The sequence below is a fragment of the Oncorhynchus keta genome, chromosome 31 (assembly GCF_023373465.1).
Source record: "Oncorhynchus keta strain PuntledgeMale-10-30-2019 chromosome 31, Oket_V2, whole genome shotgun sequence".
NCBI classification, from domain to species: domain Eukaryota; kingdom Metazoa; phylum Chordata; class Actinopteri; order Salmoniformes; family Salmonidae; genus Oncorhynchus; species Oncorhynchus keta.
This window is the reverse complement of record NC_068451.1, coordinates 396539-420211: the sequence shown is the minus strand read 5'-3', so window position 1 is coordinate 420211 and position 23673 is coordinate 396539. Positions and strand designations below refer to the sequence as shown.

Sequence of the window (23673 nt, the reverse complement as noted above, 5' to 3'; positions counted from 1 at the left end):
GAGAATTTAACCCTGTGGCACCCCCATAGAGACTACCAGAGGTCCGGACAACAGCCCTCTGATTTGACACACTGAACTCTGTCTGAGAAGTAGTTGGTGAACCAGGCAAGGCAGTCATTTGAGAAACCAAGGCTGTTGAGTATGCCGATAAGAATGCAGTGATAGACAGAATCGAAAGCCTTGGCCAGGTCGATGAATACGGCTGCACAGTATTGTCTCTTATCGATGGCGGTTATGATATTGTTTAGGACCTTGAGCGTGGCTGAGGTGCTCCCATGACCAGCTCAGAAACCAGATTGCATAGCAGAGAAGGTACGGTGGGATTCAAAATGGTCGGTGATTTGTTACCTTAGCTTTCGAAGACCTTAGAAAGGCAGGGTAGGATAGATTTTGGTCTGTAGCAGTTTGGGTCTAGAGTGTCTCACACTTTGAAGAGGGGGATGACCGCGGCAGCTTTCCAATCTTTGGGGATCTCTGACGATATGAAAGAGAGGTTGAACAGGCTAATAATAAGGGTTACAACAATTTCGGCTGAAAATGTTAGAAAGAGAGGGTCCAAATTTCTGTTTGACAAAGGTAGCCTTAGCTTTACTAACTGCCTGTGTATATTAGTTTCTAACTTCCCTGTAAAGTTGTATATTGCTGGGGCCATTTGACGTGAATGCCATAAGCCACAGGATGTTTTTGTGCTGGTCAAGGGCAGTCAGGTCTGGAGTGAACCACGGGCTGTATCTGTTCCTGGTTTTCAAATTTTTGAATGGGGCATGCTTATTTCAGATTGTGAGGAAACACTTTTAAAGAATAACCAGGCTTCTTCTACTGACAGAATGAGGTCAATATCCTTCCAGGATACCCGAGCCAGGTTGATTAGAAAGGCCTGCTCACTGAAGTGCTTTTTTGGAGCGTTTGACAGTGATTAGGGGTGGTCGTTTGACCTCAGACCCATTGCGAATGCAAGCACCGAGGCAGTGATCTGAGATCCTGGTTGAAGACAGCAAAGGTATATTTGGAGGTCAGGTTGGTTAGGATTATATCTATAAGGGTGCCTGTGTTTACGGATTTGGTGGTGTACCTGGTAGGTTCATTGATAATTTGTGTGAGATTGAGGGCATCAAGCTTAGATTGTAGGATGGCCGGGTGTTAAGCATGTCCCAGTTTAGGTCACCTAACAGCACGAGCTCTGAAGATAGAAGGGGGGCAGTCAATTCACATATGTTGTCCAGGGCACAGCTGGGGGCAGAAGGTGGTCTATAGCAAGCAGCAAAGGTGAGAGACTTGTTTCTGGAAAGGTTGATTTTGAAAATTAAAAGCTCAAATTGTTTGGTCACAGACCTGATGCTCCAGATACTCACCTAGCCTAAAGAAGGCCAGTTTTATTGCTTCTTTAATCAGAATAACGGTTTTCAGCTGTACTAACATAATTGCAAAAGGGTTTTCTAATGATCAATTAGCCTTTTAAAATTATCAACTTAGATTAGCTAACACAACGTCCCATTGGAACACAGGAGTGATGTTTGCTGATAATGGGCCTCTGTACGCCTATGTAGATATTCCATAAAAAACAGTAGTTTCCAGCTACAACAGTCGTATACAACATTAACAATGTCTACACTGTAGTTCTGATCAATTTGATGTTATTTTAAAGGACAATTTATTTTGCTTTTCTTTCAAAAACAAGGGCATTTTTAAGTGACCCCAAACTTTTGAAAAGGTAGTGTATATGATGGTCCTTCTTTCTTTTCAACTAGATCTGCTGTTCCAAACAAACACTAACACAACAAGTCTCTCAGTCTCAATGACTTTGTTAGTCTTTCAGGAGGTTTTAACTTGTATAATTCCACCCGCAACTGTTCCGTCTGAAAATATGGTATTTTCTTTGTCATAGCGCAGGCGGATGTGGTCCTGGTGTCCACGCATGACTCAACCATCAGTCAGTTTGACTACAAGGAGACTGGACCACTCTGACTCAGAATGATACCTGGTGACCAGCGCTTGCTGGTTGTGGATGTAGATAGTTCAAATCCAAGAAACTGTCTTTCCCTCGCGTTGTGGTCATGTCTCGCTTTAAGTTTCTCCTGCTTCCATTCCACTTGTGCTTTGATGTCCGGACACAGTAGATCCAGGTGAGCCATTGGCTTTCTGCCCATCAACATCTCAGCTGGAACATGTCCTGTGGTTGTTTGTGGCGTGATGCAGTACTGGAACAAGAACTGTGAGAGCTTAGTTGTGATGGTTCCCCCAGTCATCCTTTTGACCCCCTCTTTCATTGTCAACACAGCCCGCTCCGCTAAGCCTTTTGAGGCCGGATGAAACAGAGCGTTGCGGACATGGCGAATCCCATTTCTCCGCATGAATTTTTGGAACAAGTCGCAGATAAAGGTTGTTTTGTCTGACTCTTGTTGAACACAAGAGAGTAAAGCATGAATTGCAAACACCTGCCAAAGCTTTTCGATGGTTGTGGCCGCTGTGATGTTGCGCTTGATGTGAGCCTAGAGCCACTTGGAGCACGCGTCCACCATCACAAGGAACATGTTGCCCATGAAAGGGCCTGCAAAGTCTATGCGTAGCCTGGACCATGGGTGGTCAGGCCACTCCTACAGATTTTTGTGTTGCGGATTGCGCCATCTTCTGGTTGATCTGGAACTCAGAACATGATTTCACTTTGTTTTCTACGTCCTGATCCATGTTAGACCACCAGATGTAAGAGCTGGCTAAACCTTTCATCCGGTAGAACCCTGTGTGAGCCTCATGGACCTCATCCATGACTTGCAAATGGCCGGGGGGTGGAACAACCACTCTGGGCCCAGCTCAGTTTTGTGTTTGCATAAGGTCTCAGTCCATCATCCTCTATGACAGGAGGCCAACCCTGAATAAGGAATCTTTTCACTTGGGCCAGGATAGGGCCAAGATAGGATCCTGGTCTGTCCACTGTTTGATCTGTTTGGCATTCACAGGTGAGTTTGACATCAGGAAAATTGTCTCGGGAGGCACCACAGTTGTGCCGGGCATCTCTGGTAGTGGGAGACGGCTGACCGCGTCTGCATTTGAAATATTCTTCCCAGCTCTGTACATGATAGTGTACTCGTAAGCTGACAGTGTTAGGGCCCAGCGCTGTACCCTTGCTGAAGCCATTGGAGGAATGCATCTTGATTCGCAAAAATGACTAATCAGTGGTTTTTGGTCAGTGCATATGGTGAAATGATGACCGTAGAGGTACTGATGAAAGCGGTTCACAGCAAAGACTATGGCCAGACCTTCCTTGTCTAACTATGAATAACCCTTCTCAGTACTCGTCAGTGTGCCTGAAGAAAATCCAATGGGTTCTCTGACCTGTCCTCCATCTAATGGGGGAGTACTGCACCAATGCCATAGGGCGAGGCGTTACATGACAGGATGATCTGAGTCTTCGTCAAAATGAACCAGCAGTTGTGCAGCTTCTAGTAATGCTTTCACTTCCATGAAAGCTTTCTCTTGTGCTGGCCCCCAATTCCATTTACAGTCTTTGTGGAGCAGCTGATAAAGTGGAGCCAACACTGTTGACAGGGAGGAACTTACCACAGTAGTTCACCATGCCCAGGAACAACCTGACATCAGACACGTTCTTGGGTTTTGGAGCATCCTTGATTGCCCTGACTCCACAGGATACAGACCCTGCGCTCTGATCTTATGACCTAGGTATGGCACACTCTGTTCTTGGAATGTGGACTTGCTACGCTTCAGGCGCAGACCTGTCTCTGAGAATCTCTTTAACATCTGTTCCAGATGGTGGAGGTGCCCCTGTAACCAGGATGTCGTCCAGGTACACTGCTACATGAGGGATCCCCTGCAGTAGACTGTCCATTGTCCTCTGGAAAATGGCTGGACTGGACGCCACTCTGAAAAACAAGCGGTTGTACCTGAACAAGCCTTTGAGCGTGTTGACTGTGACATACTCTTTTAAGACCTCATCCAGGAGGAGTTGTTGGTAGGCTCGACTCATGTCAAGCTTTGAGAACGTCTTCTCTCTTGCAAGCATTGTGAACTGGTCCTCCACCCGCGGCAGTGGGAAAGCATCCAGCCTAGAGGCCCTGTTGATGGTGGTTTGTAGTCCCTACATATATGCAACGTGCCGTCATTTTTCAGAATGGGAATGATTGGAGCTGCCCAGCGGGAGAACTGAATGGGAGTAATGATGTTTGTTTCCTGCAGCCGCTCCAACTCATCCTCAACTTTCTTTTTCATGGCGTAAGGCATTGTCCTGGGCTTGGAAAAGTTAGGCTTGGCCTGAGGATCCACGAACAGCTTAACTGCAGTGCCCTGCAGTGTGGCCAGTTCATCTTTGAAAATCTCAGGGTACTTTTGAATGACATCCTCAGTCACTCGTGCGTGTTTTATCTCACCCCAGTTCAGTTGTATTTTGGTGAGCCATTCACACCCTAGTAAACTAGGCCCATTCCCTTTCACCACCAGGAGCTGTGGTCTCGCTTCCTGGCTTTGTATGCAATGTCCACCTCCAGAGCCCCAAGCAATGGCATCGTCACACCGGCGTACGTACACAGTCTGATCCCTGCCGGTGTGTGGGCTGAAGCCTGTTTTGAGCCCCATATTTGTTTGTAGGTCTCCTCACTGATAACAGAGGCAGAGGCCCCCGTGTCAACCTCCATTCTCATCTGCTTTCCATCTTCCTCCACTGTAGCATAGATAGGCTCTGCGCGTGGCTCACTCACATTAAATATGTTGTAGGAACAATGCTCGTCCTCCTCCTCTGTGCTCTCTAGGTGGTGAGCTACTGACTGCAGCTTCTTAGCTGGGAACTTGCCCTACCCAGTCTGCCCACCCTCTGGCTTGCTCCTGCTTGCTCCTGCATTTTTTTACTAAATGTCCCTTTTTGTTGCAATTGTGACAGACAGTGTCCTTGAACTTACAGTTGTTTGCATAATGTGTTCACCCACATCTGAAACATTCCACTGCTTTTCCCCTTTTTCCTGCTGCCTCTTTTGTCACCTGATGCATTGCACAACTTCCACTTTCGGCTTTTTGAATATTTATAGCATTTACAAGCCATCCCCATCCCTTGAGATAGTTCCAATGATCTATTGAAAGTCAGTGTGGCTTCCACCAGCAAACAGTGCTGTATGCCGTCATCATTAATGCCACAGACTAATCTGTCACGGAGCATGTTCTCTAACATAGCCTCAAACTCACAATGTTCAGAGAGTTCACATAACTCAGCAACAAAGCTATCAACAGACTGACTGGAAAATGGCAGTTAAACTAGAACCTATGGACAATCACTGGCTTTGGATTGTGGTGAGTCTGAACGAGAGCAACTAAATCCACAAAATGAATTTCTCCCGGTCTCCGTTGTGTAGCCAAATTCCTCATTAGCTTTTAGGTTTTAGCCCCACACACACTCAAGCCTCATCTGTAATTCTATTGGCCAAGAAAAAGCATCCCTACCTTTCCACATATTCTGTTCAGACCTCGTTCTCTTCCATAAACTTAGTGATAGTCCCAAACATTTCCATTATAACGCCAACTTGTCCTTGACCCTCATTATCGATTTTCACTTGCTACCGATTGTCACCATCGATGTTTCCCTCCAGTGGCGGCTGCTCTCTGTCGCTCATTGAGCTAGCTATCTAGCTAAGTGACTACCTCCACTGTTTCTTAGCTCGCTAGCTCATCGCCCTGTACATGCTAATAAAGTTTTATCCTCGTCGCCAAAAAGATGTAGTAACTTGACAAGGAATTCCCACACGCATTTCAATATTACTTTCACCCTAAGAAATAGAACGTGTACAGCCATGTACAAACACAGCCAAACAATACAGCCCACTCAACGTGGTAGAGTCGCATTGTACAGATCTGACAGGGTGACGACATCATCCAAGGGGAAAGGTCACGGTCAATGCCAATAATAACCATGCACACATGAATAGCAATCATACTATACTGCTGGTAAGTAAAATACATATTCAATGTCATTATTTATATAGGGTCCACACTAGAACATACAGTCAAAGTCAGAAGTTTACATAAACTAGTTTTAATGACTCCAACCTAAGTGTTTCAACCACTCCACAGATTTCTTGTTATCAAACTATAATTTTGGCAAGTCGGTTTATGCATGCCCATACCCTAACCCCACCACCTCCATGAGGAACACGCTGTCTGCCATCTTCCCGGTAGAGTTGAAACCAGGATTCATCTGGGAAGAGCTCACTTCTCCAGTGTGCCAGTGGCCATCGAAGGTGAGCATTTGCCCACAGAAGTCGGTTACAAGGCCAAACTGCAGTCAGGTCAAGACCCTGGTGAGGACGAAGAACATGCAGATGAGCTTCCCTGAGAAGGTTTCTGACCATTTGTGCTGAAAGTTTTTGGCTGTGCAAACCCAGTTTAATCCGGGTGGCTGGTCTCAGACAATCACGCAAGTGAAGAAGCAGGATGTGGAGGACCTGGGCTGGCATGGTTACACATGCTCTGCGGTTGTGAGTCCAGTTGGACCTACTGCCAAATTCTCTAAAACGACGTTGGAGGCGGCTAACAGTAGAGAAATTAATTTTCAATTCTCTGGCAACAGCTCTGGTGGATATTCCTGCAGTCAGCATGCCAATTGCACGCTCCCTCAAAACTTGAGACATCCGTGGGATTGTGTTGTGTGACGAAACTGCACATTTTTGAGTGGCCTTTTATTGTTCCCAGCACATGGTGCACCTGTGTAATGATCATGCTGTTTAATCAGATTCAGATTTGTGCACAACATTTCAACATGCGACCAAAATTAAGGAAATCAGTCAATTGAAATAAATAAATTAGGCCCTAATCTATGGATTTTTGTCAAACCCCTCCAAGTGACACCCGTCTTCCCCATTATCTCCAGTGTATTTATACCTGTGTTCTCTTTTTGTCTGTTGCAGTTCACTTTGTTTCATCTAGCTTACCATAGTTTTTCTCCTTTCTCTAGTTCTCCTGGTTTTGACCATTCTGCCTGCCCTGACCCTGAGCCTGCCTGCCGTTCTGTACCTTGTCACACAACCCTTGAATACTGTCCTCTGCTGGCCCTGACCCTGAGCCTGCCTGCCGTTCTGTATCTTTTCAACTCTGTCTGGATTGCTGACCTCTGCCTGCCCTTAACCTGTTGTTTACCTTCCCCCCCCTGTTTTGTAATACACTTTGGTTACTTTGAAACTGTCTGCATCTGGGTCTTCTCCTGAGCCTTGACAGTACAAAACTGGCCATGATGGACCCAGCAGACTCAGACCAGCTCCCCAATGCTGTCTCCTCCCAAAGAGCCACAATTGAAGGCACGAGGAGTTGCTTCATGGTCTTACGGAAGGGTTCCAGACCTTGGCCGAACGCCATGACAGTGAGTTGAACACATTGCTGGAGCAATTCTGCAGATTGAATATCAGGCAGCCTACCACGGCAGTAACCTCCCAGCATCTCGATCACCCTGCTGTTAGCAGCGTGGCCTCCCCGGCCACCCCGGTTTCCCGAGAACCCTGCTTGCCTCCCCCGGAATGCTTCGCTGGAGACTCGGGAACCTGTTGGCCGTTTCTCATGCAGTGTTCAAGCTGCAAGCTGCAACCCTCCTCCTTCCCCTCGAACAGCTCAAATATTGCATACCTCATCACACTGATGTCCAGGAGGGCTCGAGCCTGGGCTATGGCTGTGTGGGAACAACAGTCGACCGTATGCTTCAGTCTGGAGGAGTTTGTGGCGGAGGGGGAAGAAGGTTTTGATTCTCTATTGTCCGGGAGAGGAGCCTGCCCGGAAGTTACTCCAGCTTCGACAAGACTATGCAGACTATACGGTGGATTTCGGCACATTGGCAGCTGAGAGTGCCTGGAACCCGGAATCGCTATTAGACACATTCCAGCACGGATTATCGGAGGAAGTGAAGGACGAGCTAGCAGCCCAGGAACTACCGACCGATCTCGACTCACTCATTGCCTGCTCCAAAACTGCCATAAAAAAGCCAGACCACGGTTTGCAACTGCACATGGGGACAAAGATCGTACTTTTTGGAGAAAACGTGTCCTCTGGTCTGATGAAACAAAAATAGAACTGTTTGGCCATAATGACCATCATTATGTTTAGAGGAAACGGGCGAGGCTTGCAAGCCAAAGAACACCATCCCAGCCGTAAAGCACGGGGTGGCAGCATCATCTTGTTGGGGTGCTTTGCTGCAGGGGGACTGGTGCACATCACCAAATAGATGGCATCATTTGGGAGGAAAATGATGTGGATATATTGAAGCAACATCTCAAGACATCGGTCAGGAAGTTGAAGCTTGGTCGCAAATGCGTCTTCCAAATGGACAATGACCCCAAGCATACTTCCAAAGTTGCTTGGGGTCTAAATGTATTTGGCTAAGGTGTATGTAGTAAACTTCCAACTTCAACTGTATATGTATATGGCTTTTTAATGGAGGTTTTGGAGCAGTGGCTTCTTCCTTGCTAAGAGGCCTTTCAGGTTATGTCGATATAACGACAATCGTTTTACTGTGGATATAGATATTTTTGTACCTGTTTCCTCCAGCATCTTTACAAGGTTCTTTGCTGTTGTTCTGGGATTCTTTGCACTTTTCGCACCAAAGTACGTTAATTTCTAGGAGACAGAACGCGTTTCCTTCCTGAGCGGTATGACGGCTGCGTGGACCCATGGTGTTTATACTTGCGTACTATTATTTGTACAGATGAACGTGGTTCGTTCGTTTGACGTTTGGAAATTGGATGAACCAGACTTGTGGAGGTCTACATTTTTTTCTCTGAGGTCTTGGCTGATTTCTTTTGATTTTCCCACGATGTCAAGCAAAGGCACTGAGTTTAAAAGTCATGCACAAAGTAGATGTCCTGACCGACTTGCCAAAACTATAGTTTGTTAACAAGAAATTTGTGGAGTGGTTGAAAAACAAGTTTTAATGACTCCAACCTAAGTGTATGTAAACTTCAGAGTTCAACTGTATTTTTACCTCAGGTTCTTCCACTGAGGTAAAAATATATATTTTACATGTAAGACCTGGCCAAAAGATCCTACATATCAATATGTTCATGTAAAAGAGCATAACACATATTTGTGATTGACAATATTGCTTACGGTGATCAGTGCATTCGTCCCAAGAGGGCTGGCATGTCCATGATGACTTATATCCCATCAACGTGTCATTCCTCCCTTTAGTTTTGTCCTTCTTTTTGGTGCAGTCCCAGCCATCAAAGAAGCTCTGTGGAGGGGTAGGGAAGTATATGTTAATGATACTATCACCAATACCACCCTTCCCCTATCGAGTCAAACATATTTACAATGCGTCTCTTCTAAACCATTATATCTGCAGTTGTCTGTTGTGTTTGAGCGACGTAAGGGGGAAATAGAAAATGAATGGGTATAATTGGAGCAATATCTTTCAAGTAGTGAGCCAATGCATACATCATGACGGTGTAGTGCTATTCAAAGACCATTCGAACTGAAAGGGAGTTCAAAAGCATCATAGATGACAAGTAGCTACCCGTTCACATTAACTGATCATGCAGAACATGTGGAAGAGCCTTAGCTTCATGTTCACACACAGACAGAGCACTCTAGTGAATTCCATACATCCTCCCTAGTCATCGCCCCATGCACAATTCTGTTCCAACACGCTCCTGTCCTCTCATCAACATGCCCCACTATCTCCATCTTATGACAGTCCTGACTACTCCTCTCCCCTAATGTGTGGGGCCAAGTTTCCCCCCACACACACCCCTGTGGTTGTTCAGCCCCCAGGGGGGGGGACTGTGGGTGAATACAAGCCTGCATGCTGAGCAGGGGAATACAACCCCGCTGCTCCCCACAGAGAGAGTAACCACCCAAACTCTGCCTGGGATTACACCAACCCGCCCACTTTTCCCCAATACAGACTTGGAGATTTAGGCCCATTGATCGGGGTGGAGGATGCAGGGAGGGGTTAATTGGTTCTGAGGATCACACAAAAAATGAAGAGTAATACTCGAATGAAAGACAAGATGAGACACAATCTGAGCCGTTACATAACTGTGTTCTGAATCATTTTGCTGCAGTGTTTACAAATTATCGCTGTCTTTTTTCTCCCCAGTGCAATATCACTGTGTCAACCAATATCACTGTGTCAACCACCGGTTTTGACTACTTTCCTTTTTCCTAATCATGGAGAATTATCCCACCGGGGAGAAATGTTTCAGGGCTGTGTGCCCTCCAAAATGTGGCCCGACGCATCCAGACAGCCATGGAAATCCGCCTTTTTTTTTATTTTACCTTTATTTTACTAGGCAAGTCAGTTAAGAACAAATTCTTATTTTCAATGACGGCCTAGGAACAGTGGGTTAACTGCCTGTTCAGGGGCAGAACGACAGATTTGTACCTTGTCAGCTCGGGGATTTGAACTTGCAACCTTCCGGTTACTAGTCCAACGCTCTAACCACTACCCTGCCGCCCCAGAGGTACTGGAATAATAAGTGGGTTAAGTTCTGCTTGTCTCCCAAATCAAAACGTTTTCCTCTCTACCCATGGTAAAGTACAGACTCAGATAAAGTACAGACTCAACTAAGAACAAATTCTTATTTACAATGATGGCCTACCCAGGCCAAACCCTCCCCTAACCCGGACGATGCTGGGCCAATTGTGCACCGCCATATGGCACTCCTGATCACGGCTGGTTGTGACACAGCCCGAGATCAAACCAGGGTCTGCGCCACTCGGGAGCCCTCGGAAGATAATGGAACTGAGGGAGACTCTCCTTAACATACACTCCCTGATGCATAAAGACGTTTGGAACAGAGTCCTCCAAGGCTTCTCTCCTTAATTGTAGGCGATGACTTAACAAAATGACTCCCTCGTTGTGCCGTGCACCACTTAATAACACTTTCAACTTGGTGGCATCCTATACAAGCCTAAAAACCTCTGTTGAGAATTCTCCTCCAACCAGAGTACAGAGGTTCTTCTTTTTTCAGTGTGGTACTGGAGATCAGCCAGGGGTTGGAAGCCACCGAGCCCCCGATGCTTAGACAATTGGCGGTCACTGGGCTGGGGAACAAATGGCCTGGTCTGGAGAACCCCTGGGGATTGGGGCTTCATCAGCGACAGCCACTCTGACAGAGGGGCTATTTGAGCTCCAGACAATGATGATTTCTTAATAGTCTCACAGTGACCTTGGTCCGAGAAGTGTCCTGATCATGCATTTTCACAATCTGTAACAACTGGGAGGTGAGTGATAACTTCATACAATCTGACTACTAAATGCATAATCTCCCGTCGACAATTTTTACTTTTAAATTATGACTTATTCTACATGTTAACTTCTTGATGCTACCAATCCCGGATCCGGGATCGTGACTACAGGCTCAAACTCATTAGCATAACGCAAAATGCCAAAAATATTCTTAGAAATATTTAACCTCCACACATTAACAAGTCCAATAGCTCAAATGAAAGATAAACATCTTGTTCATCTACCCAGCAAGTGAGATTTCAAAAATGTTTTACGGCGAAAACACACCACATATTTATATTACACCACCACCGAAACAAAGACAAGAGACAGCCATTTTGTCCCAGAAAATATCAAATTATAAAAGCAGGATTAAAAAATAAATCATAAATAAATTTGAAAATCTTCATCAGATGACAGTAATAGGACATGGTACAAGGTACATTTGTTTTTTTCAATAATATGCCATTTATATCCATAAATCTCTGTTTACAATGACGACATTTTCAAAAAATGCTACTCAAATGTCCGGAGAAATGATGCTAACTCCGACAGATAACGTCAGATAACAAGCAATACACATGACTAAATATACATGTTTCAGCTGAAATGCACCCAAAATTACTTCTAGTCCCACACTCTTGCGCATCAAAACTTCAAAATTACATATTATATGTCGACTAAACTGGTCGAACTACGTGCAGAATCAAGCTTTAGGATGTTTTAAACGTGTAAAACAAGAATCAGCGCGAACGGACAAACCGATATCAATTGGTGTTTCTTGGAAAAAGAGAGCCCACCAATTCAGACGTGCGCAATAGAGTGCATGTATTCTCGCATGACCCGAACATTTTAGCCCGCCAAAAGACGAGGGCGCGAGTGATTCTCACAATGAACGCCCCATTTGAAAGCAGACATCGCGCTGAACACATACACACTGTTCCCAGATCCGTAGCTGCTTGGGAAGGGTGAGGGCGATGACGTCAAAGTTGACCCAACTTTTCTGTTGACAAGAGAGAGTTTGGGAGAAAGGCTGCCCTGAGAGTTCTGCTTTACATACATTACATTTACATTACATTTAAGTCATTTAGCAGACGCTCTTATCCAGAGCGACTTACAAATTGGTGCATTCACCTTATGACATCCAGTGGAACAGCCACTTTACAATAGTGCATCTAAATCTTTTAAGGGGGGTGGGGAGAAGGATTACTTTATCCTATCCTAGGTATTCCTTAAAGAGGTGGGGTTTCAGGTGTCTCCGGAAGGTGGTGATTGGCTCCGCTGTCCTGGCGTCGTGAGGGAGTTTGTTCCACCATTGGGGAGCCAGAGCAGCGAACAGTTTTGACTGGGCTGAGCGGGAACTGTACTTCCTCAGTGGTAGGGAGGCGAGCAGGCCAGAGGTGGATGAACGCAGTGCCCTTGTTTGGGTGTAGGGCCTGATCAGAGCCTGGAGGTACTGAGGTGCCGTTCCCCCTCACAGCTCCGTAGGCAAGCACCATGGTCTTGTAGCGGATGCGAGCTTCAACTGGAAGCCAGTGGAGAGAGCGGAGGAGCGGGGTGACGTGAGAGAACTTGGGAAGATTGAACACCAGACGGGCTGCGGCGTTCTGGATGAGTTGTAGGGGTTTAATGGCACAGGCAGGGAGCCCAGCCAACAGCGAGTTGCAGTAATCCAGACGGGAGATGACAAGTGCCTGGATTAGGACCTGCGCCGCTTCCTGTGTGAGGCAGGGTCGTACTCTGCGGATGTTGTAGAGCATGAACCTACAGGAACGGGCCACCGCCTTGATGTTAGTTGAGAACGACAGGGTGTTGTCCAGGGTTCCAAGGTTCTTAGCGCTCTGGGAGGAGGACACAATGGAGTTGTCAACCGTGATGGCAGATCATGGAATGGGCAGTCCTTCCCGGGAGGAAGAGCAGCTCCGTCTTGCCGAGGTTCAGCTTGAGGTGGTGATCCGTCATCCACACTGATATGTCTGCCAGACATGCAGAGATGCGATTCGCCACCTGGTCATCAGAAGGGGGAAAGGAGAAGATTAATTGTGTGTCGTCTGCATAGCAATGATAGGAGAGACCATGTGAGGTTATGACAGAGCCAAGTGACTTGGTGTATAGCGAGAATAGGAGAGGGCCTAGAACAGAGCCCTGGGGGACACCAGTGGTGAGAGCGCGTGGTGAGGAGACAGATTCTCGCCACGCCACCTGGTAGGAGCGACCTGTCAGGTAGGACGCAATCCAAGCGTGGGCCGCGCCGGAGATGCCCAACTCGGAGAGGGTGGAGAGGAGGATCTGATGGTTCACAGTATCGAAGGCAGCCGATAGGTCTAGATAGAAGGATGAGAGCAGAGGAGAGAGAGTTAGCTTTAGCAGTGCGGAGCGCCTCCGTGATACAGAGAAGAGCAGTCTCAGTTGAATGACTAGTCTTGAAACCTGACTGATTTGGATCAAGAAGGTCATTCTGAGAGAGATAGCGGGAGAGCTGGCCAAGGACGGCACGTTCAAGAGTTTTGGAGTTACTGGTCTGTAGTTGTTGACATCGGAGGGATCGAGTGTAGGTTTTTTCAGAAGGGGTGTAACTCTCGCTCTCTTGAAGACGGAAGGGACGTAGCCAGCGGTCAGGGATGAGTTGATGAGCGAGGTGAGGTAAGGGAGAAGGTCTCCGGAAATTGTCTGGAGAAGAGAGGAGGGGATAGGGTCAAGTGGGTAGGTTGTTGGGCGGCCGGCCGTCACAAGACGCGAGATTTCATCTGGAGAGAGAGGGGAGAAAGAGGTCAGAGCACAGGGTAGGGCAGTGTGAGCAGAACCAGCGGTGTCGTTTGACTTAGCAAACGAGGATCGGATGTCGTCGACCTTCTTTCAAAATGGTTGACGAAGTCATCTGCAGAGAGGGAGGAGGGGGGATTCAGGAGGGAGGAGAAGGTGGCAAAGAGCTTCCTAGGGTTAGAGGAAGATGCTTGGAATTTAGAGTGGTAGAAAGTGGCTTTAGCAGCAGAGACAGAGGAGGAAAATGTAGAGAGGAGGGAGTGAAAGGATGCCAGGTCCGCAGGGAGGCGAGTTTTCCTCCATTTCCGCTCGGCTGCCCGGAGCCGTGTTCTGTGAGCTCGCAATGAGTCGTCGAGCCACGGAGCGGGAGGGGAGGACCGAGCTGGCCTGGAAGATAGGGGACATAGAGAGTCAAAGGATGCAGAAAGGGAGGAGAGGAGGGTTGAGGAGGCAGAATCAGGAGATAGGTTGGAGAAGGTTTGAGCAGAGGGAAGAGATGATAGGATGGAAGAGGAGAGAGTAGCGGGGGAGAGAGAGCGAAGGTTGGGACGGCGCGATACCATCCGAGTAGGGGCAGTGTGGGAAGTGTTGGATGAGAGCGAGAGGGAAAAGGATACAAGGTAGTGGTCGGAGACTTGGAGGGAGTTGCAATGAGGTTAGTGGAAGAACAGCATCTAGTAAAGATGAGGTCGAGCGTATTGCCTGCCTTGTGAGTAGGGGGAAGGTGAGAGGGTGAGGTCAAAAGAGGAGAGGAGTGGAAAGAAGGAGGCAGAGAGGAATGAGTCAAAGGTAGACGTGGGGAGGTTAAAGTCGCCCAGAACTGTGAGAGGTGAGCCGTCCTCAGGAAAGGAGCTCATCAAGGCATCAAGCTCATTGATGAACTCTCCGAGGGGACCTGGAGGGCGATAAATGATAAGGATGTTAAGCTTGAAAGGGCTGGTAACTGTGACAGCATGAAATTCAAAGGAGGCGATAGACAGATGGGTAATGGGAGAAAGAGAGAATGACCACTTGGGAGAGATGAGGATCCCGGTGCCACCACCCCGCTGACCAGAAGCTCTCAGGGTGTGCGAGAACACGTGGGCGGACGAAGAGAGAGCAGTAGGAGTAGCAGTGTTATCTGTGGTGATCCATGTTTCCGTCAGTGCTAAGAAGTCGAGGACTGGAGGGAGGCATAGGCTGAGATGAACTCTGCCTTGTTGGCCGCAGATCGGCAGTTCCAGAGGCTACCGGAGACCTGGAACTCCACGTGGGTCGTGCGCTGGGACCACCAGATTAGGGTGGCCGCGGCCACGCGGTGTGGAGCGTTTGTATGGTCTGTGCAGAGGGAGAGAACAGGGATAGACAGACACATAGTTGACAGGCTACAGAAGAGGCTACGCTAATGCAAGGAGATAAGGAGTTAAGCTTACGTAGCAAGAATCTTATTGACTAAAATGATTAAAATGACACAGTACTGCTGAAGTAGGCTAGCTGGCAGTGGCTGCGTTGTTGACTTTGTAGGCTAGCTGGCAGTGGCTGCGTTGTTGACACTACACTAATCAAGTCGTTCCGTTGAGTGTAATAGTTTCTACAGTGCTGCTATTCGGGGCTAGCTGGCAAGCTAGCAGTGTTGATTACGTTACGTTGCGTTAAAAGAACGACAATAGCTGGCTAGCTAACCTAGAAAATCGCTCTAGACTACACAATTATCTTTGATACACAGACGGCTATGTAGCTAGCTATGTAGCTAGCTACGATCAAACAAATCAAACCGTTATGCCTTAATGAAATGAAATGAAAATGTGATACTACCTGTGGAGCGAAGCGGAATGCGACCGGGTTGTTGAGTGCGGAAGTTCTATTCAGTAGACGTTGGCTAGCTGTTGGCTAGCTAGCAGTGTCTCCTACGTTAAGGACGACAAATAGCTGGCTAGCTAACCTCGGTAAATTAAGATAATCACTCTAAGACTACACGCTCTAAACTACACAATTATCTTGGATACGAAGACAGCAAAGACAACTATGTAGCTAGCTAACACTACACTAATCAAGTCGTTCAGTTGAGTGTAATAGTTTCTACAGTGCTGCTATTCGGTAGACGGTGGACGTTTGCTAGCTGGCTAGCTGCTGGGCAGATAGCAGTGTAGACTACGTTAGGACGACGAAATACGAAGTTGCAATAGAAGTGCTGACTGTTTCACTTTGTTGTCCTCTTTCTTTTCCTTTTTCTTCCATCCTTCTTTTGTCCTTATTTTGTCTTCCTTTCTTCTGTTAACTAGATATTTTTGTTGTTATTCTTTGTAAGCTAGCTAGCTTCTTCCAGGAGAGTCCCTAGCAACTGCTTAGCAACAAGTAAACAATTCTGCTAGCAATTCAGCTAGCTAAGATAACTATACAATTTTATGAAAAATAGTTAATTTTTCAAAAGCCTGTCTTTTTTGGTTTGTTCCTTGTTTTGTCTTCTATTGAGTCTTGCAGTTTTCTCTTGATTTTTTTCGATTTTTCACTCTAAAAAAACATTTAAATCTCAATATATACAGGAGCTCATTTTTCAGCAGTTGCTCAAATTTAGAACTCCTCTACATACAGACATAATTTAAACGGTTTTAGAAACTTTAGAGTGTTTTCTATTCAATAATAATTATTATATGCATATATTAGCAATTTTTGAAAAAATATATATTTTTTTACTTTGGGCACGCACTTCCTCCAAAGGGGGCAGTATTCAGCCCGAGTCTTAAGAGGTTTTAAACCCCTAAATAGTGTACGGTGACAAGACTACAAACTTGTATTTTCGCACACCATTATTTTCCAGCAACACACCATTATACCAACCAAACACACATCAGCCACAACCATGCCTCTGTACCTATACTTCTTACCTCGTACTCCTGTTTGAAGCCGTACCCCTCTGCAGTTTTCATCTGGTTGATGTGCTGGAGAAGGTCAGCCACGCGCACAGCAGGGTGGAGCTGACCGGTGTGGTAGGGTGAGCCCTTACGCCCACACTGGCGTCGTGGCGAACCCCCCAGAAGACTACTGGACTCATTCACTGAACTACACTGCTCACCTGTGAGAGAAGGACAAAGGAAGGGGGCACCATTAGACATAGAGTTACACACAAAAGGTGATATCTGAAATTGAGTAATTTGCAACTTCATTTTTCATATGAAACTCCTGTTGATGTCAATGCCAGTCAATATTCCATAGGCTCAGTGGTGACCCGTTATTCAGGGCAGGTGGGGCAGAGCCCCCACCTGTTTTGAGCCCCACATTTTTAGGTACATTTTTTGGGGGATACATTTTTTCCTGGTTTGCTTGTTATTTTGGCATTAATACACGTCACATATCAGATTGCAAACAATGTAAAACAAATGTCATTGAGTTAATAAAGCCGCAAAAAACAAGGCAGCTCCAAAATGCAGGTGTTTCAGCCTAGCTCAGTGCTCTGTGGTGGTGGGGCAAGCCAGCAGAAAATACAGAGCGTTGTGCCTGATTGGCTCAGTTTTCTGTCATGATTGGCTAAGTTTTCTATCACTCATGGGGCAGTACGTCACCTCCAAGTCTAAGGTTAGAGCTCGAACATTTTAGCCCCTTGGGTTACAAGTGCCCATCCAAGAAGGCTCAAGGTCATTGGCCACAGATAGAATGACATGACATTATATCTACAGTAGCTTTGATTGGACTGATACTTTCAACATTTTTCATACTTTCAAAATCTTAGCTAGCAAGCTAGCAGTCGTCACCATGAATCAAGTTGACAATCTACTAGCAAATCCTTTTCAATCCTTTGGTGCTCATCGGCCATTGGATATAAACATTACACAACAAGTCTGAAATCGCAAGTTCAACAATGAGTGATTTGGAAGGAAGCAGTGGCTAACTGCAAGCATCTCAAAGCAATCACCATTTCGCCTGTTATTCAGTTGAGAGGGTGTGTGGTCCAAGTCTGGGTTTAAGGATTTAAAACATCTGTCTGAAAGGGTTTTAAAACATGAGAATTGTGCATCACATATACAGTAGACAACGCTGTAAAACTCTGATCAGTAATGTTGTGGCTCAACTACACACTGCATAGACACGAATTTCACAACCAAGAAAAGGATGACAATAGGTACGTGCTTGGCAGAATTGTAGCATGTAGTCTACTGTTCGGACTTGGTAGTGCACATGTGGCCTATAGCCTGTTTTATAGAAATGTAATGATTGAATATTACATTTAATATTGTTGAATATTTCATTGTCTGCTTATGTGCCCACGTTATTTATTATATGGTTCTGACTTGATGTACAAGGAGAATACTGTAAGAAAGGCCCATGTTTATGTCGCTCTGTAAATTTAAAAAATGCTGAACAATTAGGCGGCATATAGGCTACATCCGTCTCAGCTCGCTCATGTCTTAATCAAAATGACGGCTTGCCTCTTAACTGCTTATCATCATATATGCCATTGCCATAATTTGTACATCTACACTGTTATATTGCTTATATTGTTATCTCATTAGTATCTAATTAATAATTGCAGGCAATGCTAGAATTATGCATTTATTTGTTTGTCTTACTTTGTGTGTTATAATTAGCTAGGGTGCTTTTCTCCATGAGGAGGGTGATAAGTTACAGACCCAACACCATTTTATCTCTTTGATTAACTATTAAGTGTATCAGGGCCTGGTTATATAGAACATATAAAGTGTTTCCCTTAAGAGTTTACCTTAAGGGATAATTTTCCCTTACCTAAGGGAATTGTTTAAGGGAGTTGCATAGAGCACCTCAAATATTTCCTTAGTTTGAAGGCATGTACGGCTGAAAGAATTTCAGGTTACCATTGGGACGGCCTGATTCACTGACTAAACTCAAAGAGATCGCTTTAACTTTGTAAGATAGCAAAATAGAACCTCTACAATCAAGACAGGATAACCAAATTACCTCAGAAAGTAATAACCCACATTTCTTGGAGTTACGTTTTTCTCAAGCTAGCTTACGGAGTAGCTGGGTGATTCTGCAACTACGATCACTTCTATGTCCTCAGGGTAAATTTGGTGGATTTTATTAAAAAACATATATGTTTTTATTCTTTATATGTTAAGTTCACACTACAATCACCCCAGATTTCTTTAACACCTCTCTATCAAGTATTTTAGCTACTTTTCAGATGCATTTTATACCTCAATTTCACTGTTTTGTCCTTGTCCCTTTTAAGCTTCTAGTATATTTTTCTATGAGAAAACATTAATTGCACATTATATAATGTTATCTCCTAGAGAAAAAGTAAATAAAATAAAATCTATATCAATATTTATATAACATGCTAAGCTGTAATTTTTCTCCAAAAACTGTAGAAGTGTCATTTCCATGACAGTCATTTCCAACACAAACTTAGCTGTGGTGAAAATGACCGAATGTAGCAGAAATGACAATTCATTCATTTTAGGCTTATTTAATCATGCTTTAAATGAATGTAATCTCGAAAATGCTCCAAGATATGCACAAGTTGAAAACTTAAGTAGTATTTTTCTTTGCGTTTAAAAGATGCCACATACAGTGGGGCAAAAAAGTATTTAGTCAGCCACCAATTGTGCAAGTTGTCCCGCTTAAAAAGATAATATGCAAATCAATTCATTAAAAATGTGATTTTCTGGATTTTTTTTCTCTAATTTTGTCTGTCATAGTTGAAGTGCACCTATGATTAAAATTACAGGCCTCTCTAATCTTTTTAAGTGGGAGAACTTGCAAAATTGGTGGCTGACTAAATACTTTTTTGCCCCACTGTAAAACAGCACAGAGGTCACAGACATAGAAACCAAATACAAATACATCTGCATATAGACAGGGAGAGATACTGGAAGAAAAAAGAGAAGAGAGAAGTGAAATCTATCTCTGATCTTACAAAGCGAAAAAACAAAGAAGCAAGAGAAGGCAATGGAAATGCAACCAACGGAATAGAAGACAGACTTTAAAGAGAACAGGTGCACTGGAGACCTACCTATCAGGCAACACCACCTCAGTCACCAGAGGACTTGCAGCCAGAACATGAGGCTAACATACCTGCCCCTAACTTACCTGCCCCTGATGCATGCCCTGATACCCCTTCCTCATCATCTGCAACAGGAATGAGAAGTCGAATACTTGCTGGAAGGAAAAGGTTTGGAAGAGGTCGCTCAAAAACATACAAATGACAAAGGTCAAACTCAATAAAACTTTACGGAACGCTGAGAAATACAAAATAATGTATGATCAACTGATGAAGAAAATGGAGAGACAAGATTCCCCAAAGACAAAGACAAAACAGCAAATGAAAGGAACACCGAAGGATTTTATTGTTTCAAAATGCCATCATTGATCATCAGAGTTAAAGCAAAACTATAAAAAAATGTTCAGTGCCAAGGACAAGCTTCAAAAATGCTCAGAGGCAACATCCTGAGAAAGTATGGCCTGGTCAAAGAGCAAATGAAAACAGGCCAACACGTCTTCAAAACTCAAGGGATAAAAAGTGTACCATAATTACAAAGCCACAGAAGAGACAATCACTAGAGTCTATGAACGTGATGACAACAGTAGAGCAACAACAGAGAAAAATGATACAGTAACAAGGAACAAGAAGAAAAAGCAGAAGTGCTTCTTGAATGGCACAATTCAGAACCTTTATCAGAATTTTAAGAGGGATAATTTAGAGATTAAAATGTCCTACTATGAATTCTGCAGAATACGTCCTTTTTGGGTTGTCAAGCCCACAGTCCAGGATAGGGACACATGCCTCTGCAAAACCCGAGCCAACCTCCAGTTCATGGCGGCAAAACTACAGCATCACAAAGGGATCAGCTACAGCAACATTGAGAACCTTATTGAGTATTTGTGCTGTGAGAACCTGAAGAAAGAGTGATGCTGGTGAGCAGACATGGTGGTTTGAGTGGAAAAACAAAGCTGAAGAGAGAGAAGGAAAAAAAAAGAGGGAAACATGGAGAACTTCACTGAAAAAGGTGTGTAGCACACTGCAGAGTCTACTGGAGGACTTTTCCAAAGGATTGAAAGAGAATTTGGGGAAAAACGTGTACAACATTCGACATCAATACTCCAAACTGATATAATTAAAAGAGAATATGCGGAGAGATCATCGTGCATATTAACTTTGCAGAGAACTACCTGTGTAAATACACCAGTGAAATCCAGGCAGTTCACTTCGGTGATTCTCACAAGCAGGTGACCCTCCACGCCCGTGATGGACATACCACAAATTATACAGTTTCACTTTGCTCATTGAGCTCTTCTATGCAGATGACCCCCTGCAATCTGGGCCCATCTCTCAAAAACACTGGCCTCCTTCCTTGAGCTCTTCCCATCGGCTACTTTTGGAATCTAACTTTATCTTAAATTAATTAAATGTTTAACAATGGTTGTTGTTCAAACTGTTTGTAATAAAATATTGTTTTCATCAAGTTTTTTATTTATTTTTTATATAGATGTCATTTCCACCACACCCATATTTTTTAGGTAAATGAGAATATTATGTATAATTTGATTGATTGATTTGTTTTAGATGGGGTTATCATATGGTTGTTATCATAATCTCACAAAAAGGTCTCATCTCATTTTTCATGATACATTTTTTTTCCGTTTATACATTCAGGCATTGTGTTGAATAATGTATTTTAGAAAAACATTAAAAATCACTTAAAATAAGATTAAATACAAATTAATGAATAAATGTATAAATTAATGTGATACAAATTAACTGTATGATATTTAATTTTCAACTAAAACTGATGTTTAATGATGTGATCGAAATGACATTTGACTATTTTCTGTCTGAGAAAAATGACAAAAATATATACATTCCTGAATACTACGATCACAGCCATTATCAGATATTATTTCTAGACAAATCAAAAGCAATTATAATAGTGGTAAAATGGTGTTTCAACACATTTTCATTTGTTGAAAGCTTGCAGGGTCAAAGTGCTCGAAGTTGCAGCATCCCCCAGCTAAAGATAGACTAGCCAGTTAGCTTTGTAGCCATAGATTGTGCACCCTCCATTATTTAGCTAAGTAACTACAGTAGCTGGTTGATGTTTTCCTTTTGTAAACAGCGCGGATGAAAGCAACATTCACCTCCACAAATGCTGTTTACATCGATACAGATTGAAGCAATTAAGGGACATCATGGGCACCCTTAACTTTTTCACTTAATATAAGGGGGAAATTCACCTTAAATGTTTTGTACAACTGACTTAAAGTTAAGGAAACTTTAAGGAACAAGATGATTGTTCCTTCCTTCTCTGTGTTAAGATATCGAGATGAGAAGGACGACAACTGGTATCACAAATCATTTTCTTGCCAGAAGGTGTATCACTTTACATCTGTTTGCAATTTGATTTTCCTTGTTATCTTATTAGACTGTGGATTTGCTGCAGGGAGCATAGCTGCTTCTGAGGTATATGAAGCTTTTCTAAGGCTAGATGGACGCTGTCGGAGGAATAACGTTCACACACAATATTGTGGGCGCGTTTGATGAACATTTTGGGAAAAGCTTGTACTAAGTGATTATGTGAGTGAATATTTTAGTCCTCAGGTGTTCCAGGAATGAATCACAGCTTGATTGCTGGTGTCTTCTTTTTATTTGAAAGTACATACTGCAGGTGTGTGTGCTTATGCCTGTGTGTGTGTGTCTTACCGCGCATGCTGCAGGTGTGTGCCATGCGTGCTGCAGAGAGGGCCACACGCTCATCCTCCTGCAGGGTACTCTGGTCAGTGAAACTGCGCTCCATCGAACCCATGTGACTCTTCTCCTGACGGTACGTTATGGGTGTGTTATTTATGTTCACTGGCTTCCTACAAACACACAGAGTGAGAGAGGGAGGGGGAGGGGGAGAGAGGGGGATAGAGAGAGCAACAGTTTTATTTGGCCACTGAAACTCTTCATTGGTAGCCAGAGAGCACAAGCATGTGAATGCTCGATTGGCAAAACAATGGAAAGGTAGGAGGGTGGCAGGACCAAACCACAGCCAAAGCAGCTAGACCAGCCTCTAATTGAATATGTCACTGGAACTAAGGGGCCGAGCCCAAAACATGAAAAACAGCCCCATACCATTATTCCTCCTCCATCAAAGTTTACAGTTGGCACTATGCATTCAGGCAAGTAGCATTCTCCTGGCATCTGCCAAACCCAGAATCGTCCATTGGACTGCCAGATGGTGAAGCGTGAATCATCACTCCAGAGAACGCTTTTCCACTGCTCAAGAGTCCAATGGCGGCAAGCTCCACACCACACCAGCCGATGCTTGGCAATTGAGCATGCTGCTCTTAGGCTTACTGCTCGGCCATGGAAACCCATTACATGAAGCTCCCAACTATGTTATTGTGCTGACGTTGCTCCCAGAGGCTGTTTGGAACTCTGTAGTGAGTGTTGCAACTGAGGACAGACAATGTCTATGAGCTTCAGCACTCAGCGGTCCTGTTCTGTGAGCTTGTGTGGCCTACAATTTCGTGGCTGAGCCATTGTTGCTCCTACACGTTTCAACTTCATAATAACAGAACATACAGTTGACCAGTGCAGCTCTAGCAGGGCAGAAATTTGACAAACTGATTGCGGGAAAGTTGGCATCCTATGCCGGTGCCACGTTGACAGTCACTGAGCTCTTCAGTAAGGCCATTCTACAGCTAATGTTTGTCTATGGAGATTGTATGGCTATGTGCTCAATATTATACACCTGTCAGCATCGGGTATGGCT

General features: G+C 44.6%; 1 protein-coding gene across 3 annotated transcripts in view; it reads right to left on the bottom strand.

Annotated features, from left to right (window-relative positions):
* Positions 1 to 23673, bottom strand: part of LOC118364163 (receptor-type tyrosine-protein phosphatase U) — a 306643-nt gene that overhangs the window by 46235 nt on the left and 236735 nt on the right. For all 3 annotated transcript variants that reach the window (XM_035745412.2, XM_035745413.2, XM_035745414.2), the window contains exons 15-17: positions 22617 to 22774; positions 16831 to 17018; positions 9082 to 9205 (exon numbers count right to left, since the gene is read on the bottom strand). In XM_035745412.2, the coding sequence (XP_035601305.1) occupies positions 9082 to 9205; positions 16831 to 17018; positions 22617 to 22774 (470 nt within the window). The remainder of the gene's footprint in view (positions 1 to 9081; positions 9206 to 16830; positions 17019 to 22616; positions 22775 to 23673) is intronic.